The sequence below is a fragment of the Aspergillus viridinutans genome (assembly GCF_018404265.1).
Source record: "Aspergillus viridinutans IFM 47045 DNA, scaffold_14, whole genome shotgun sequence".
NCBI lineage: Eukaryota > Fungi > Ascomycota > Eurotiomycetes > Eurotiales > Aspergillaceae > Aspergillus > Aspergillus viridinutans.
This window is the reverse complement of record NW_025091230.1, coordinates 577,396-596,620: the sequence shown is the minus strand read 5'-3', so window position 1 is coordinate 596,620 and position 19,225 is coordinate 577,396. Positions and strand designations below refer to the sequence as shown.

At 38.3% G+C, this 19,225-nt stretch overlaps 2 protein-coding genes across 2 annotated transcripts; one reads left to right on the top strand and one right to left on the bottom strand.

The window, feature by feature from the left end:
- Window positions 1-1,558: 1,558 nt before the first annotated feature.
- On the top strand, window positions 1,559-2,096 carry Aspvir_003270 (uncharacterized protein; the record flags this gene model as incomplete). The annotated part of the gene is made up of 2 exons (XM_043274855.1): window positions 1,559-1,736; window positions 1,786-2,096. The coding sequence occupies 2 exons, from the start codon at window positions 1,559-1,561 to the stop codon at window positions 2,094-2,096; spliced, it is 489 nt and encodes a 162-aa protein (XP_043130790.1).
- Window positions 2,097-3,087: 991 nt separating this feature from the next.
- On the bottom strand, window positions 3,088-10,052 carry Aspvir_003269 (type I iterative polyketide synthase; the record flags this gene model as incomplete). Its single annotated transcript, XM_043274854.1, has 10 exons — window positions 3,088-3,153; window positions 3,222-4,103; window positions 4,177-6,568; window positions 6,624-6,883; window positions 6,936-7,649; window positions 7,869-8,027; window positions 8,136-8,320; window positions 8,382-8,703; window positions 8,765-9,421; window positions 9,474-10,052. The coding sequence occupies 10 exons, from the start codon at window positions 10,050-10,052 to the stop codon at window positions 3,088-3,090; spliced, it is 6,216 nt and encodes a 2,071-aa protein (XP_043130789.1).
- Window positions 10,053-19,225: the final 9,173 nt, after the last annotated feature.

The following is a 19,225-nucleotide window of genomic DNA, read 5'->3' as shown; positions in this document are numbered from 1 at the left end:
CCTCAGCCGTGATCTCTAATCTGTCACGTACTTATTGTTTTCGACATCCTACAATTTCACTTATCCAATTCACAAGATGGGTCTCTTTACCCCCTTTGTGCCCTATCACACGTCCTGCTGGCTCGAGTACTATTCAAAAGTGAGTGCAATGTGTATTGTGCCGCTATTTTGATCCCTAACCTCCCGCTCCCCAAACAAGGAAGTCAGGGATACGACAGATATGGAGGACAGGGTTACGGATCCTGCGCTGCATAGTCTGCGTGCGTGCACACTCGCCGCTCTATTTCCCCTTCTGGTGTTTCCCCTTTCGGAATTTCCCCTTCTGGAATATCTCCTTCAGGATATACACGTCTGGAATATCTGCTTCTAGCTTTTGCTTGTTCTTCCTTTGAATTTGTGAAGTACAGTATCTCCTAAAACCACACACAGCTTGGCAATGCACAGCAAAATACTCTGAATTACGCATTGACCCTCCAATACATTACATTTTTCCAAATGTAATGAGATTAGGTTCCGATTGGTCACATCCAGCCTCCAGACAGACAGATCTGCATGTTCGCAGTGAATGCTTGCTGGTCCGCTGACTGGAAAGGCACTACAAAGTATTTCTATCACGATGTATGATGTGCTATTAAGAGAGGAGACTTCTTGCGTTTCTCTACCTAACCAAGTCTTTGGAAAGCCGTACAGAAACTGAAAGTGACTTTTCACCATGGAAAGCCAGATACAGCAGGAGGCTGCTTCAGCTAGTTATATAGAGCATAAAAAGCTTCTAGACACCTTACAAGACTTGCAATACAGCATTAAGACCCCCGAGGACACTATGCAGAGAGTGATACACATAGTATACTTCCCAAGCCTAAGAAATTATCCCAAACTATTGCACTTGCAACAGTACCTCAATTTCTCATGCAGACTTTTGAGTCTGTCCCTTGTCCCGCTAGTTCTTATCCTTAAAGCTAAATCAATTTGCTTAGAATCGTCACTTTACTATAATCCACACGGCTCTTGACTTGAACCTTTTCAATGATATCCTTGATAACGCAGAGCCCTCGACTGTTGATCCCTTGGCAGCCAAGCACTCTGCAGACCCTTTGCTTCTTAGCATGTACCAGAACTCCAGTCAACTAAGATTTAATGCGCCAGAAATTCTAACTTTAAGATAGGTCGTATTCTATGGTATCTAGCATTAATTAGAGTAATTAAAGAGGCTAGCAGAGATATCTTTACTTTGACACTATATACATCCAATCTCGCAAGACCCAAGATTCAGGCTGGATTATACATCTACTTTGACATGTGCAACCCAACCTATCAAGAAATGCCTTGTTACCTCACAGAAACTAGTTACAAGAACCCTACCACTTTCACAGACAGCATTTTCCAAAGGACTTACAAAACTAACTTGCACACATTTCCCTTCATTCATGGCGATCTGGTGAGAAGTACTTGCTTTAATCACTCCATGAAAGCACAACATGGGTCCTAACCTAAATTCTTCAACCTTTACCCCTTTGACGAGGAAAGTAAGGGCTAGCCATCAGATAGGCCTCTGTTTATGGATGTTGATGGTGGTGCTAGGTATCAAACTGCCTCCTTCCTGGAGCAATTTCCGAACCTGCCTGGTTGTGTGGTTTTGCAGGACCTGCCAGAGCCCATCGAGGACGCAAAGCCGGTGGTTCCGAAGGATGTCGAGCGAATGGTGCATAACTTCTTTCAACCACAGCCTATCAAAGGTAATAAACAACTGAGGTACTTTATTGGTTGAGACTAATTAGGAGACAGGTGCCAAGTACTACTATTTGCGGATGATATTGCATGACCATACAGACGAGAATAGCAAAAAGATTCTGGGTAATCTAGTACCGGCTCTGGGGGAAGATTCTCTTATTTTGCTCGACGAAATGGTTTTGCCCTCTGATCACGTGGATGAGGCGTCCACGCAACATGACCTGACCATGATGACGTTTCATAGCTCGATGGAGCGATCGGAGGAACAATGGGCGAAGCTTGTAGGAGCGGTAGGACTGAAGATCAAGAAAGTGGTACTGTATGCACTGGGTTATAATTTGGGAGTTGTTGCATGTGGGCCCTAAGTGATCACAGTCCATTAAGAACTTGATTGACAGAATTGGAAGAGTGAATATAATCTCAGAGCTGCTCATGAATAGAATTTTCTTGAATCTCTTGCCCACCATAAGTTGCCAGGTAGATTAAACATCAAAGAGGGAAAGATATTTATACCAAAAGAGATACTGGCATGGTCAGCCTCTTACTATTATTAATCATCCGCGTTCCTCGTCCTGTTCTCCTAAATACAGTTCTACGTCAAAAGTTTGCGTACCCCCCCACCAAAATCGAAAATATATATTTCGCTCGAAAGAATTAATTCTTCCACCATAGCATCCACACCCCTATAAAATTATATGTAAAGCTCTGATTCTTAGAAAAATGACTGTAGATTTTGAAGAACTTAATATTTACCTTAACAACAGCCTTCACCCTCCATGGCTTGGATTCACTAACCTGCACTCCAATCCTCAAAACTACCCAGGCACTGCTTCATCACATCCTTCAATTTCATTTTCAGTATTATACCCTAACACTCTCTTCGCCCTCACATTATGAAACAAACCATCCCTCTAATACGCCTGTCTCCCAGCCGACTCACCATCAATTCCGGCTCTTTCCCAAACAACCACATCGACCTCTTCACTATCCAAGTCAACACCACCAATAGCGGACTTTGCGGGAATTCAGGTACAGCTAGAACGTGGTTGGGAAATATTTCCAAGCCTTGATAGCACAGATTCACCATAACTTTCCAAATTATCATACTATAAGTATAACTACCAGGAGATAGAGCAAAAGTACAAAAATTTTTTAAAAATAAACAAGTATCGTGAGATCTTAAAAACATAATATAGAAGTGCTAATAAACTTAGGCACATTATAGCAGTAAATTGTGTATGAGCAACATTCCCGACCCAGCAAAGTCCGCTATTGACAGCTCGTAGTCATTTTGCCCTCGAATGCATTTAGACTCATCATCTGATTCCCATGCCATCTCTCAAGCTGCAGCCATTTTCAACTTGACGAGTTGATTGTTAATTCGCTGCATGCATGGGCGATAGCTTTTGATACAGCTTGTACCTGTTCGCACGGGGTGAAAATTAGCATGTTCCCCTGTCTCCAGATATATAAAGTAACCCGCAACTTACATTCGCAGCGTCGAAGACCTGGAAATGATCGCCTGGGATATCCATATAAGGCATCTTTGCCCTTGTAAGAATCTCCCATCCCTCAATAGAAGTCCTGGGTTCGGAGCGATCCTGCAACCAAGCGTTCTCCACCCCCCGACTCTCATTGCTCGTGTTTAGACGGAAGCCATCCCTTGATCGGAGCAAGAAAGTCCGTGGAATTGGTCGACTGGTACTCGTCACAGGCTCTGGTTTGAAAGCCCCAAGCATACCTGCGCAGGCTGTGAAACTTTCCCTGACAAGGTTGCGAATAGTTTCACCGACCACGCCACCTCTATTTCTATCACCTTTTGTAACGGCATCTATGATGTTCGCAGAGAGCGGCTGGTGATTGAGTGGCGGCGGTGAATCGATGAGAACTACGCCCGTGACAGCGTAGCCTCCTGCCATTAGCACTCTAGCAGCTTCGAATGCGACAACACCACCAAACGACCAGCCACCGAGGATGTAAGGGCTGGAAGTTGTCCTTGCAATAAGTCGTGCGTAAGATTGTGCCATAGCAGGAATTCCTGACCAGGAATCTGGATCCAGAAATTTGGGGTCGTGGATGGCATAAACCGTGCGATTGAAGGGTCTGAGTCGGTGATATTGAACACAGGTGCCGCTGCCGTCGTGGATGAGGAACAGTGGGGCGCTTTTAGGGGCCCCGACCTCGGCGAGATGCACTGTTTCGGTTTGCTCTTGTAACTTGAGCATGGTCGCAATCTTCATCTTCATGGACGCGGATACTTCTCTCTTTTCGGCTTCTGGTACTGGAGATTGTATTTCACCACAGATTCGGGAAGATAAGCGAGAAGAAACTTCAAATTCAAGTTGGAATGGTTTTGGGTCATCTATATTTGCCTGTAACATGTCAGGGCCTCACTGTCCGCCTCTAAATAGCTGCCATTGCCTAGTTCGCTATACATGGACCTACTAATGTCTCAATGTCTCTCACTGTCCTGCGTTCGGATAGTTCCAAAGATGAAAGTTTCTTTGGGTTCGATAAACTTTGCAGACGGGCCTCCAGCTCAATCATCATCAGTGAATCAATCCCAAGAGCCTCGAGCTCCACATCTGACTTGATGGAGGTAGTATGGGCACCACATGTCTCGGCGATTATGGACGCAATGAGTAGCTTATCCGCAGGCGTTGCCGGTGTTGTTGGCATAGTGACAGAGTCAACAGTCTCTGCTTCCGAGATAGGTGTGGCTCCCACATCGCTGCACAGCTCCTCAATGTCCTCAACGGTCTCACACGCCTCCAGAGCCGATATATCAATTGAGGTATGAAGCGTAGAAGACAGGCTGGAAGAAAGTTCAATCATCATGAGCGAGTCAAAACCGATGGCGTGAAGACTGGTGTCCGCAGCTAAGTTTGATGCTTCTAGATTGCAAGTTCTCGCAATGATCTCCCTGATAGCTGGTTGCTTGTCAACAGGCATGTCAAGAGGCTTTGAGTCGGGAGCCGAAGGTTCTGGAGCTACCAATTTGGCTTTCTTTATTGGGACAGACTGATGTAAATGACCAGATCTTGCAGCTGTCAACCGGAGAGCTTGAGCCATTCCCGCTAGTTTCACTCGCTGGAAGACCATACCCTTGAAGACAGCAATGACGCCTCGTGAATCGACAGCATATGCATCTGCTATGATCACGTTGGTGGCTGCGATTTCGAGATTGCTGCAATAGACTTCGAACGTCGTGTCTGAGAAGGGGAATTCTCGAGTCATGGTAGCAGATTTGACCTCCTTGCAGATGCAGACTTCTTCATTCTCAATATTGAGATTGGCGACGAAACCAGCAACATGAAGGAGGACGTCCATCAGGACCGTGTTCGCCCCTGATGGCTCTCCTTGTGAATGGGGGAAACGACAAACTGCGAGTGCTTCATCTTGGTCCATGCGGACCGACTGAACCATCTGATACAATTCGGAATATGCGACGACCCGTGTGAAAACTTTTCCATACATGGCTTTTCGGAGAAACACCTGTGTGCTCGATTGGTCGATGCGTTGAAACCGTTCCTTTTGCCGTTCCATGAGTGGCACTAGTTTTGCATACTTTTGAGCATGAGCAGTAGACCGTGCCTTCAGCTGACCCTGGCAGTGAATTACTTGTTGCTGCGGATCCGAACCTGCGTTGTATGAGGCCACAGTGAAGGAATAGCCTGCCTTGTGGTCACCGCTAGGCTTTATGGAAACCCTAACAATTGCAGAAGAGTCTTCTGAATATAGCAAAGGTGCCGGATATTGCACATTCGAAAGTGTCCTGATGACTTCTTCGCCTTGATCGAGCTGTGTCCACTTGGAAGCAGCTAGAACAATCTCGTGGTATACCGATGCAGGACAGAGAGCATGTTCACAGACACGGTGACCGAGAATATATTCCTTGAAGACCCCAATCGGCGTCTCAAAGATGGCCTCCCTATTCGTCTCCGATGGACGTTGAACAATCCTGGACAGGAAGGCGTACCCAGTTTGAGAATCAGTATTCTGATCACACTCACCCGAGTCTCTCTGAGCACTCTCATGTGGATAGTAAATACCAAATTCTTGCTCTGAGAACGGCATGGCCGGAAGGGTGGTTAGGGTTGCTCGCTCATCGAAAGCTCTTCGCCAATTCAACGTGGTAGTGGTTTGGTAGAAATGGCATAGGAGTCGAGCAATTGCCGCCGATGCTGGAGTTCCCTTTCGCAATGAAGGTAGAAGATCTGTAGTGTCTCTATCCAATCTAGTGCGAACCATTGGCAGCAAAGACGGATGAGGTCCGATTTCGACCAATCGGGAAATTTCATCCCCCATTCCACTACGAGAGAGCTCATGGATGCCTGCGTTGAAAGCAACGGTCTGGCGACAATGCATGGCAAAATACTCAAAAGTGAAAGCTCTTTCGCCGGGTCGGATAAGGCGGCCAAACACGTTCGATAGAACAGGGATTCTCGGACATGAGATTTCGAGTGTCTTAGCAACTTCAGTCAATTGACCCAATATGGGGTCCATTGCGTTTGTATGATAAGCCATTGGAACGTCGAGGATTTTCGACCTCGTCTTCATCGTATTGAGTTTTGCTTTCAGAGATTGGAGCTGACCGATTGGGCCCCCAACAACGCAATCAGACTGACTGTTATCACAGGATATAGCCAAATCGTGGAATTCTGGGCTGTTGTCAATGTGCTGTCTCACGGTCTCCGCACCGAGGTTAACTGCGAGCATTGACGTTGTTTTAAGTTGACACAGCTCCATCATAAGTCTTGCTCGATGTGCTACCAGTTTCAGACTGCTTTGCAAATCAATCACACCAGCAATGACGAGGGCAGCGTACTCTCCCAGGCTAGTAACCCATTAGCTATAGAACTGTAGAAGAGGAATCTGGTGTGTAAGCATACCTGTGACCGAGCACGATAGTCGGCATGACACCAAGAGAGATCAGAAGGCGTGCTAGTGCTACCTCCAAGACAAAGACTGCTGTTTGAAGAGATTGTTGTAGTAGTGAAGATGAAGGGGATTGCCGTTCTTGGTCGTCTTTGCATGCGATTACATTGAGACATCCCGGATATCCATTGCTCAGTAACCATTGTTCGCAGTCCAGGACCACTTTTTTAAATTCGGGGTAAGCAGTTAAAAGCTCGCGGCCCATTCCTAGGTACTACAATGTTTGTTAGATCTTTAAATCCAGATACACTGTAATGGAGCTTCACCTGTGATCCTTGACCAGAGAATGCGAGTACCGCACGTGGCTGTGGATTTGGTGACTCGCGAATGTTGTAAATCTCTGCATTTCTCAAGTTGTCGACTATTTCCTGTATAGTGGAACCGGTAACAGAGACACGGTAATCAAAGATTTGGCGGCGAGCCGTGCTAGTATAAGCAACATCACGAAGAGAACGCGGTACCGAAGGAGCCTCCAGATAAGAGATCAGTGCATCTTTATAGGCAAGGAGGCTTGTGTTGCCTCTAGCCGAGAACCCGAGCATATAGCTGTGAGCCTCGCACTGCTCCTCATTTTGAGGGAGAGCTTTGAGACTGGAATATTCTTGCAGTATCAAAGCACCGTTGGAACCCGCTGCACCAAAGTTGTTAAGCAGAGCAAGCCGCGGGTGTCTCGAAGGTCGAGGCCAAGGAGCACCGTCACGATCAATGACGGATCCGTCTGTGCCAAGGTCTTTGATCTTACGGTTGAGTGTCTTGAGAGATATCTGCGGGGGTATTTTGCCATGTCTCATCATCAGAAGTAGTTTCGCCAATGCTGCAGCGCCTGAAGCGGCCTCGCAGTGGCCGATGTTTGCTTTGACAGAGGTAAAATGGAGAAAATTCCCTGGATCTCGACCATTGCAAAAAGCACCACGAATACTAACAAGCTCATTTAGGTCCCCGGCTTGTGTGCCCGTGCCATGTGTTTCCACCACAGTAATCTGTAAACATATTAGTAAATGCGCCAGAATCTGATGATAGCAATCGAGCGGAAGATGCCTGGCGGAGAAGTGAAATTCCTACAGCTTGTTACTCACCTGGTGAGGATGAATTTGGGTTTTGTTCAGTAAAGTTTGAAATAAGGACTCCTACGTTGGTGAATGAGGATGCGTTATGGAATGCGCATTGCCGCTTTGATTAATCTCAATGCCTCGAATAACCCCGAGTATTCGGTCGCCTTCCGATATCGCATCACCAAGTTTCTTGATCACGAAAGCCGCACAGCCCTCAGACCGGCAGTAGCCATCTGCTGAATCATCAAATGGCTTGCACTGGCCAGTAGGACTTAGGAAATGTGCGCGATCGAGGCCAAGATACATCTAAGGCGCTGTCAGTTCATAATAATTTCAGAAAAGTGGCTCCACTGGCTTGGAGAGCATCATGGACGACTTTTCTTTTCGTTTCTTCTCTTTGAAAGATTCACTCACGTCAGGACTACTGATGATATTTACACCTCCAACCAATGCCGACCGGCAGTCTCCAGCCTGGATCGCTCGTGCTGCTTGATGAATGGCTACCATCGACGAGGAACAAGCCGTATCCAAAGTGATAGATGGCCCACTCCATTTAAAGACGTAGCTTATCCGTCCACTCTGAAAAGCGCGTAACGTTCCTTAAGGAGAAGCAATTAGCATGCCGCGATATCGATAAGAGTCAAGCATGACATGATTTACCTGGGCTGTAGTAGACATCAATGCCGTCTCTAAGATTATCGGTATAGTCCAATGTAGCGTTTCCGATAAAACAACCGAACGTGTTCCTCGAGAATGACGGGGTTGAATCAGGCACATATCCCGCATCTTCGAGTGCTCGATAGGCAGTTTGGAGCATGACTCGCTGTTGTGGATCCATTGAATGGGCTTCTCGACGGGAAATACCAAACAGTTCGTTGTCGAACATGAATGGGTTCTCTAGGAAGTTGCCGTACTTTGTTCTTAGAGTACGGCCATCTTGCTTCTGGTAAAAGTCTTCAACATGGAACCTTGAAGACGGAATCTAGAGAACTCGAGTCAGTTGGGACGCGGTTGAGGAGATGTTTGAGATTGTTGGGCTTCACCTCAGTGCAAGAATTGACGCCTTCGACCAAGTTTTGCCAAAGAACATCGGTATCGGGAGCTCCTGGAAGGTCCACGCCCATACCCACGATAGCAATATCATCAGATGACAGCAACCCGGAAGCGTCTTGCGGCAAGGCGCGTGGTTCGGCGATTGAAGCAGCTACAATTTTCACGTTATCCGGGAGGGTATGTCTGGCTCCCGACATGCCGTATCCAGGACCGAAATTCAAAATTTCATAAGAAACATCCACGGCGGTGGCTGATTGCTTGATAGCAGCAAGGATGTTATCCTCAACCGCTACCCAGTCCACCGGCTCTAAAAGCATCATGTCAAGGAGCTTCTCGCAGAATTCTTCAAACGTTGCCAGCTGGCCAGAATCAATCGGCTTTCCATCGATATTAGAAAACAGTGGGGCAATAAGATGTAAGGGTGCTGAGGATAAGAGTATGTTGTTTCGGAGGTCTTGAATTACATCCCTTCGGACTCCCTCGAGCTGATGACGGTCATGATACAAGGCAAAAACATTCGTTGGCCATATCTTGCATTGGGAGGGCACACTGCTTTGGCTGAATTGCTGAAGATGATCACCTCTACCGCTCAGGGTGACAGAAGTACCGGAGTTGATGGCACTCAAGTAAACGTAAGAAGGAGGAGACTATAACTTTATAATCAGCACTTGGGTCTCTCTGATCATGGACAAGTCATACCCGTCTGTTGTGTTCTTCGAGCAGCTCTCGGGCGTGCTGGGCTGTAATCCCGTCAACAACCAGACTACAGGGCAGATGTGGTGGACAGCCTTCTCTGGCCACCATAGCCTGCCTGTAGCTTTCAATCCGGATGCCTAAATGCAGAGCTACATAGAAGAAATCTTGGCCCCGAGCGAGCAGTTCGATGGTATTCGTGGACGTGGCCACCGCTGCACCAGGCAATAATCCGGCACAAAATCCAGCCACACCAAGAAGGGAACCAGGCTTCTCCTTCGAGTATCGTAAATATCTTAGAAGTTGGATTGTGTACAGAGATACATGTTGAATGATGCTATTCCGTTGATAACACACCCGAGGTTGTATGAGGCTTTCCGGCTCCACGAAGTCTTCCAGCTTGATGTCCGAGGGTAGACGCTGGCTGTGGATGACAGTGGTGATCTCTTTCACAAAGATGGCATGGCACGCTCGTAATATAATCTGGCCCTCTGGCGTTCTAGCGTCCTCGGCCGCAGTCCCCAGAGTTCGTTCCGAGGAAAGCGCATCCGAACCCAAGCCGGCGAAAACAGGAATTTGATTCATTTTGATACGGAGCGTTGAAAACCGCGGGGAGTGCCCGGGAATCAAGACGAGTTGATCGATCCGTCCTGAGAAGCAAAGATGGAAGCAAAGAGGGAGATGATGGTGCTAAACACGGATGACATTTATATATCTTTATCCCGTTGTCCTTCTCAGAATTACTACAGCTAGGCAGACGTGACTACTCGATGAACTGGGTTAAGCAATGGGAAACTGTCAAATCGACGCCCCGACGCAACCCAATTCCTCAATCAGAGCACTGGCACTTGGCCGGCTGAACGCTACCCCATGACGCGCAACAAGATCCTCATGATGCACACCTACCGATACCACCATATCGGAATTCCCACCAATTCGGCGGCGCCGATAGAACCATCATTATTCAAGGTTTCAAGGATTCCATACGAAACAGGAATGATCACGAGGACTCGATACGAACACCCTGGTTGATTATTACGGCACGCCCCCGAGAAAAGCCAGCAGTTCCCACCCTCTATTGAAACATGCTACAAGAACATGAAGAAAATCGGGTCCTCTCGGATACACACTCCCTAAACGGTACGACTCCTTCTGGAATGGAATGGACGGAAGCCATGTTTAATGGCTGCTTCCAACCGTGGTCTTCCGTGGATCATCCGTATAGGGTCCATTGGAAAACTGTGACAACGCAGCGTGTGATCACGTCTCACGCCTTATCGCGGCAGGGCAGGTAATAAGGCGACCCATAAATGGATATCTTATGAGCGGCTACGGGAGGACACCCCGTTAACCCAGTCAGGAAGGTGGCCCAGGCGAACCATCGACTAGAATCTGTATATGTAAGACAAGCTGGCTATCGCTCACTCTGCTCGCTCCCAGCTTTAGCTATGAATTTCACTTAAGTAGAGTTTACTCTACTTACTCCTAGTGCAGGGTTTGGACCTATGGCCCTTACTATCTTACTAAGTATCTTATAGCCTTACCTCTACTCCTCTAGAAAATATCACTCTTTTAAGGTGTAAATTTATATCTATTATTTTAAGATACTGATAATTAGACATAGGAATAGGTAGTACAGAGTAGACTGGTTAAACCCAACCCAGGAACCCGAACCCAAACCAGCCCAAACCTGGGATGGGCTGGGTCTGGGCCTGGCATTACTAACCTATAGGCTGGTTAGGTTCTGAGAATGAGAACCTATATAGGTTTTAGGTTGAAAAATAGGTTGGGTTAGGTTAGGCTAGGTTCTAATTATAAGCTCTCTAAAATCTATGTTATTATAATATAGGGTTAATTATATATTATTAATAGGAAGAATTAAAAAGGTCTATAAAGATTATACTACTATAATCTAACTTAAGTTAGATTTTTATTTATAATTATATAAGTTATAATTAAATAAATTAAGAATTAAGATTATATTAATCTACTAACTAACATCTCTACCCTTATTCATAGCCTAATATTAACCTGGTTGATGCTGGCGTTGAGTTAGTTAGGTAGGTTAGGTAGGTTAGTATAAAACTAAGGGCTAATAGAAGGTTATTTAAAGTAATATTAGTAATAGTAAAAGATAATCTTCTTATATATTATTATTAATAAGATCTAAAGAACCCTTCTCTATAATATTATTAATATCTTTCTTATTACTAATATAGTCTAGCCTATCTCTAAGCTTATTACTACCTTCTTCTTCTTCTTCTTAAATATCTCTATTATTATTATTAATATYATCTTAAATRTRTGTATATTCTTCTTAAAGTTTAAAATTTTTAGTATATATCTAGATTATAATAGCTTAGATAGTATTTAGGAGAAGATAACTTTAATAGTAGTAATAAATATCTTAAGATATATTAAAGAGTTACTTAATCCTAACCCTATTAATAGGTATAGCTAGGAAGTCTTAAGCTATTAATATAAGAATAGAAAAATATCTCTTATACTATTTCTAATACTTAAGTATATTTATACTAGATAGTATAAGACCTACTATTAGTTAGTAAATCTAACTTAAGTTAGATTTATATAATATACCTTCTTATAAATAATTATTAATCTTACTTAAGTTATTATTAGGCTAGGTAGATACTTAACTTTTACCCTTATATATATTAGTAATAATTTAATTAAGTTTAGAAATACTATTTAATATATAATATATCTTTACTTTATTAGGAAAAACTATAGTATAATAAGTATAGACATTCTCTAGGGCCTTAGTATACTTATTATACTAGTTAATATTATTATTACTCTAAGTATCTTCCTGAAAGACCTTTAGTTTAAACTAAGGGGTAAGAATAATTATAATAGTATAGATATAATCCTATATAAAGTATATCTTACTATAATACTATTATAGCTTTAGAATAATCTTAGATAAGGTAGCCTATAGTTTCTTCTTTTAAGTTATATACTTTAATTATAGTAGTTATTAATTATCTTCTAAATATTAAAATAAGGAGTTATAGATATTAAAGGCTTTATATACTATAGATCTATTAAACTAGGATAAGATAAGAGTAAAAGTAAAGAAAGAGTAAGTAAGCTAAAGTAGATATTTAATATACTATTATTTAGCTCTTAAAGAAAGAAGATTAATAATATTATCTCTATCCTATCTCTATAAAAACTTAGTAAGAGTAGAGTAAAGCTTAATAGTATATCTTAATATAATATATATTAAGTTCTATTAAGTCTTATAATCCTATAAAAGTATAAGTAATTTAGGATTAAAATTAAGATAGTAAAATTTTTTATACTAGGTTAGGCTAGTATTAATAAAGTAAGTAAATTTTTAAACCTAGAGATAGATACTATTAGTATAAAATCTAACTTAGGTTAGATTTATATATCTTTTTTAGTATAGCTATAAACCTATCTAATTAAATATATTAGTTACTAGTATTCTAGACCCTCTTAATCTTATTATTAGGAGCTTTAATCTTAAGAAATATAAAAAGTTCCTTAATAGTAAGTTAAAGGATATAAGTAAGATAGGGAATATAAATCTATAAGTTAATAATCTTAATAACTAAAGAGTTCTAGAGTATTTTTATAAGCTAAGAAGTTTAAAAATTACTCTAAAGCTTATAAGTAATAGTATCTATTATTATTAAGTTATTTAAAGTATTATCTATTATAACTACTATAACTTACTACTATAGATTAACCCTCTCTAGTATAGAGATAACTACCTATATAAGATTATCATCTATATAATAAATATTTATTAGCTTAAACCCTAGAAGTATCTTATAATACTTCTAATTAGAGCTAAGAAAGTATCTAGTAATTATAAGAAAGAAGTTCTATATTAAGCTAGTCTAAGTATTAACTACTAGAGATATCTTAGACTAGTAAGGGATTAGGGAAAGGGTCTTAGCTTAAATCTTATCTAACTACTCTATTAACTAGTCCCTAATTTTATATTAATTTAGTAGATTAAGGGTATGCATACTAGCTACTATTATAAGTAGTCTCTAAAATTAAGTATATTTAATAGTTTAAAATAGAAGCTACTCTATAAAAATAAATTAAAGAATTTAATCTTTAAAGCCCTCTTCTATATAAATAATTAAAGGCTAGAGAGTTAGTATTAATCTAACTTAAGTTAGATTTAATATATACCTAGTTAGTAAGGAGACTGCCTAGTTTTAGTTATAAAGAAGATAATTTCTTAAATACTATATAGAATTTTTAGATATATTAATTTATAGTTAAATTACTATTACCCTAAGCAGGGTAGAGAAGAAGATAAGTATAATACTTATATTAGATTTTTAGCTTTTTATTAGGATAGGAAGCACCTTTATTAAAATCTATTTATATAGAAGATACTTAAGATTTTCCCTAGCTAATCTTTTACTTCTAAGAATATATAGCCTTAGCCCTTTTTATTTCCTATTATTATAATTAGAATATAGGTTTATACTCCTTACTAAATAATATAAATCTCTTCTTTCCTTTTTTACTAAGTATTTTAAGGCTAGGGGGGAGAACTAGCTAGATAATACTTACTTATAGAGTATTATCTAACTATAATAAAGAAAAGGCTRATATAGATAGACTAGGAGTATATTAAGRGRTAGAATAACTAGAGRTAGATAAGGGCCTTATAGTAGATAATAAAGAATTAACTATTATTATACTTAAAGTATAATTAGAAGAGAATAAAGATTAAAATATATTATTAAATAGATTAAGATAGCTCTACTCTCTACTCTAAAGTTTAATATTTACTATACTTAAATAATTTTTTTTACTATATAAAAGTAAATATAAGGYACTAGAGTTCTACTTAATTACTATAGAAATAAGATATCTAAATTACTATAGTAATTATAATCTAACTTAAGTTAGATTAGATATATTCTAAATTCTAAGCCTCTATAATTATATCTATTAGTAAATATTCTAAATTCTAAGCCTCTATAGTTATATCTATTAGTAATAGAATATTATATTACTTATACTTTAATCTTTTATATATCTAGCTATTATCATCCTTCCTTCCTCTCTTTTATCTAGTATTATTATTACTATAATCTAACTACTATTTATTATTATCTTTAATCTCTTTTAACTCCTCTTTATTTTTAGACTCTTCTAACTCCTCTTTATTATTAGGCTCTTCTGACTCATGCCTATTCTATAATTTATTTTATAAAGAGGTAGTAAGTCCTAGAGAGTTCTTTTATATATATATAAGAAGCTTCTAGCTATTCTTAATTATCTTTATAGAAGCTATACTTTTAGGTATTACTTTAGTAAATCTAGGATAGTTATTAATAATCCTTTAAGTATAATTATTAAGATTTAAGTTATAGTTTAAAAGATCTTTATTATAATTATCTAAATTAGGACTCTACCTATTACTATAGAGAATCAGAGTATACTAATATAGTTATACTATTATAGATTTCTACTTAGTCTAGATATAATTAGAATATAATCTAACTTAAGTTAGATTTATATAATATATCTTATTATAGAGTAACTAGCCTTTTACCTAAGTAATCTTACTTAGGAAGCCTTACTTAAGGGTATCTAGTATAATCTTTTTTAGATTATAGTATYYYTAGATAGCCCTAARAATATTAGCTTCTTCTATAAATAACTTCTTYATRGYATTAGTCTTAAGTATATATATATTAGTAATTATTAGATTTTACTACTAATTAATATTTAYTAATAAATATYCYTARRCTATCTAATTCACTAGGTTCTCCTACTAATAAATAGTTAGTAGTATAATAAATCTAACCTAAGTTAGATTATATACTAGTTTAGTAAGATTATTAAAGTAAGCTATCTTCCCTACTAAGGCTAGACCTATATAATAAATAGTAATTTTAATTATCTTTACCTAATACTTCAGCTTAAAGTAGGCTAAATAGCTAATCTAGTTAGGGAAAGCCTTAGTATTTAGTTTCTAACTAAGAAGGATATTAAGCTAAGAATAAATTAGTTTAAATCTAACTTAAGTTTAATTTAATACTTACTTATTTAGCTAGCTCTGCATCCCTCTATAAAGGTTTAGCCTGGACTTCTTTCTAAATATCTTTAATTAGGGAATTTATAATATTAGTAGTATTATTATTAGGGGTATAGCCCTATATACTATCTATAGTAAGGGGTAACTTCTTAAGAATAACTAACTTAACTTTACTAGTCTAAGTAAATATCTATAAGGTCTTCTAAGTAGCTTTAGAGTACCTCTATTCTAAATTAAACTAAAATATTATATATTTTAATACTTTAGTAGTTAGTTCCCTAAGCTCCTTATTTATGATAGTCTAGGACTACTATAATAGGTATTTTAGATCTAGATTATTCTAGAGGTTTATAAAAAGTTAATAATACTTAATATTAGATAGGACTAAAAAAAAGTCAGGGTATTAGTAGTAATATATAACTAAATTAATCTTAAATAGTATTATTTTAGGCAGGATAAGAGTGCTATTAGTATATATTATTAATAATTAAAGAAGACTATAATTTAGTATACTATTAATAAAGTTATTATTAGTTAGAAAGAAGAGTAGGTAAAGAATACTATACTTCTAAGGGATAGGAAGTATTATTAGATAGCCCTAGTCTATATTTAATACTTTAGCTAAGAGTTTACTAAAGATAACCTTCTTAAATTTAAAAAACTCTTTAAAGTACTTAAGCTAAATCTAATTTAAGTTAGATTTCTAAATTATATATATATTAGAATACCTACCTAGTTAAGCTTACTAGAGATAATCTTATTAATAGTAATAAAGTTAAAATATAATACTCTATATAGGGTTATATAATAGTCCTTAAATAATCTCTTAAACTTAAAATATTTAAGTATAGGGAGAATATACCTAACCTAATTAAATTTAATACTAAGTATTTATATAAGCTACTACTTTAGTTTACTAAATAAAAGAAGTTACTTCTTCTCTTATAGATTTTTAGTCTTAAATACCTTAAGTATATAAGTTAGAAAGATACTATTAGAATCTAGGTTATTTACCTTCTAATAGTTTAAGTATAGTACTATCTATATCTCTATAGTAAATATATTATTATAATATATATCCACAGCCTAGATATAATCCTATATATAGGTTAGTAGATATAAATCTAACTTAGGTTAGATTTTACTTATCTTATCTATTAGTATTTTAATAGCAGGAGGTAGAGAGCTATTATTATTAGTAATAGATAGAGAAGGCCTAGCTACTACTACTTATTAATCTAAAAGTAGTAATTTAAGAGTAGCCTTTTAATATTAACTTATATTAAGAGTTATTAGTAGTAGTTCCTATAGCTAATTATAGATTATAATATCCTTACTTAGAGAAGGATTAGCTATAGAGTTCTATATAATCTTTTATAAAATCTAGATACTCTACTTCTTAACTACCTTATCTTTATTTTTTAGTATAGGTGTGATATTTATTACTATATATTTAGTAATTAAATAGTTTAGTAGTTAGTCCTAATTATTCTAAGTTATATTAGCCTTTATCCTAGTATCTATATTAAAGTACTAAACTCTAGATCCTATACTTTTATAGAGATTTTCTATATAGCTAGTATTAAGCTCCTAGTTCCTACTATTTAGCTACTTAGTATTTAAATAATAAATATTAATAATTATAGTGCCTAGTAATATATCTCTAATTTTATTAGATAGTTTATTATTTACTACTAATATTACTTTATTAAGACTCTTCTTCTTTCCCTTAATACTTATTATGAAATCTAACTTAAGTTAGATTAATATAAATAGGTTAAGACTCTAGAGATTAATTATAATTTATTCTATATAAAAAAAAAAGAATATAGGGGGGCTCTATATATAAGTAGAGGCTCTATATATAGAGGAGGGTATTTATATATAAATAAAAATAAATAAGAAGGAGAGTTTAATTTAAGTATAAAGAATTAGGAGTTATTATTATATATATATACTTATCTATTATTTAATAACTACTATCTATTCATGACTTAAAGTAAATAGAACTAAATAGATTATAGGTTATAGTATATTCTTTATTTAATACTTTAACTTTAAGTCTTTAAGAAATATATACTTAATAAATTAATATTTATTACTAAATATACACCCCCTAATAAAATTATTATAAACTTAAAATTATATATAGAAATCTAACCTAAGTTAGATTTTAATATATTATATATATTATATTAACTACTAGATGCTTAATACTTAACATTTTACTTAATATTATAGTGAAATTAGTGATTCTACTATTATATATTTATTATCTTTATAGAATATTAGTATGGTTTTACCCATTCAAAATTACTTAGTGGGTTCATAGGCTGGACCCAGCCTATACTAACTAGATTAAGTAGGTGGAGAATACCCCCCCTAGCAGAACTAAACCCAGTAGGTTAAGCCACCTAGAACCCATAGATCTATAGGTTAGTTTAGGCCTTAGGTTTCTAAGGCCCAAACCCAGCGGGTTGGGTTAGCTGAATAGGAGAACCCAGCCCAACCCGTGAAAATAACAACACTAGTACAGAGTAGCTTAAAATATTATATAAGGGCAGTAGGCAGCCCTGTAATAGGGGAGGCAGTGGCTAAGGAGGATAGAGGTATAAGCTTTAGGGCCTTAGGAAGGTGGCAGAGTGCTAGAGAAATAGAGGCCTGAAGGAAGAGGTATAGAGGCTAAACCTAAAGAGGGAATTTCATGAATTTTAGCTACTTATTCAGCACTTATCAAGCGTTCTCCACTGTTATTCCCATATGATAAGAGTAGAAAGGCCCAGATTACTCGATCAGAAAGGCAGAATGAGAAGTTTGATGTGGATAGTGGCAGAAACTACCTCAGTGGCCATCGAGGTGTTAAATGTACCCCTTCCCGTCTACATACAAAATTGGACTATATAGTATATAGGAAAAAGTTACCAAAATCGATTAATTTTGTGACTCTCTAACAGTTCTATATTCATACTCATGAGAATCTATTTTCTTAAGCATTTATATATTTCTTAATCGGGTATAGCCTGTGGATCCTTCCGTACTCGCCCGCTGGGTATCCTTTTAGGGTTCGCTGGATCAGCCGCCCCAGGCCCACTTGTACGCATAAATGTACCTACCTATCGTCTCAAATTAAGGAGCTTTGACTCCCGGTTGGCCGCCACTGCAGTCCTTTTGCAGTAATCATTTGTTCTAACCAGACGGAAGGTCAAGGGGAGACAGTTGTTTACTCCACCTGAGTGTATGCAAATTATTAAGTAGTGTTATTTTGCATCAACGGAGTGAATGGAGAGAAGGAAGATTATGATGCATTATCTGACTGACTCTATGTGAAACTAGTGACTAGGGTGTGGCCAGTGAATCAGACTTGGAGATTTTGCTCACGTGTGGCTACGGAACGACAGGTGCAACCTTGAAGCCCCTGAGATCCATGCCATAATGTATAGTAGGACACACCGAGCAGAGCCCCATGCCTTCTTTCTCTATTCCTTTTGGGGGTCGGGTACCGCCTGTATCTAGTTTGGGGCCAATGCATCTTCGCACGGCCGGAAAGTCTGTATAGCGCCCAAACCAAAACTGGGGATTGCTGCATCAGCCTATAATTGAAGTTCTATTGATTTATATCTATCTAACCTTCTCTCTTTCTCTCTCTCATGTGTTCAATCTGCTCTATTCACCATCCCTAGCCAGTAGGACGGCAAGG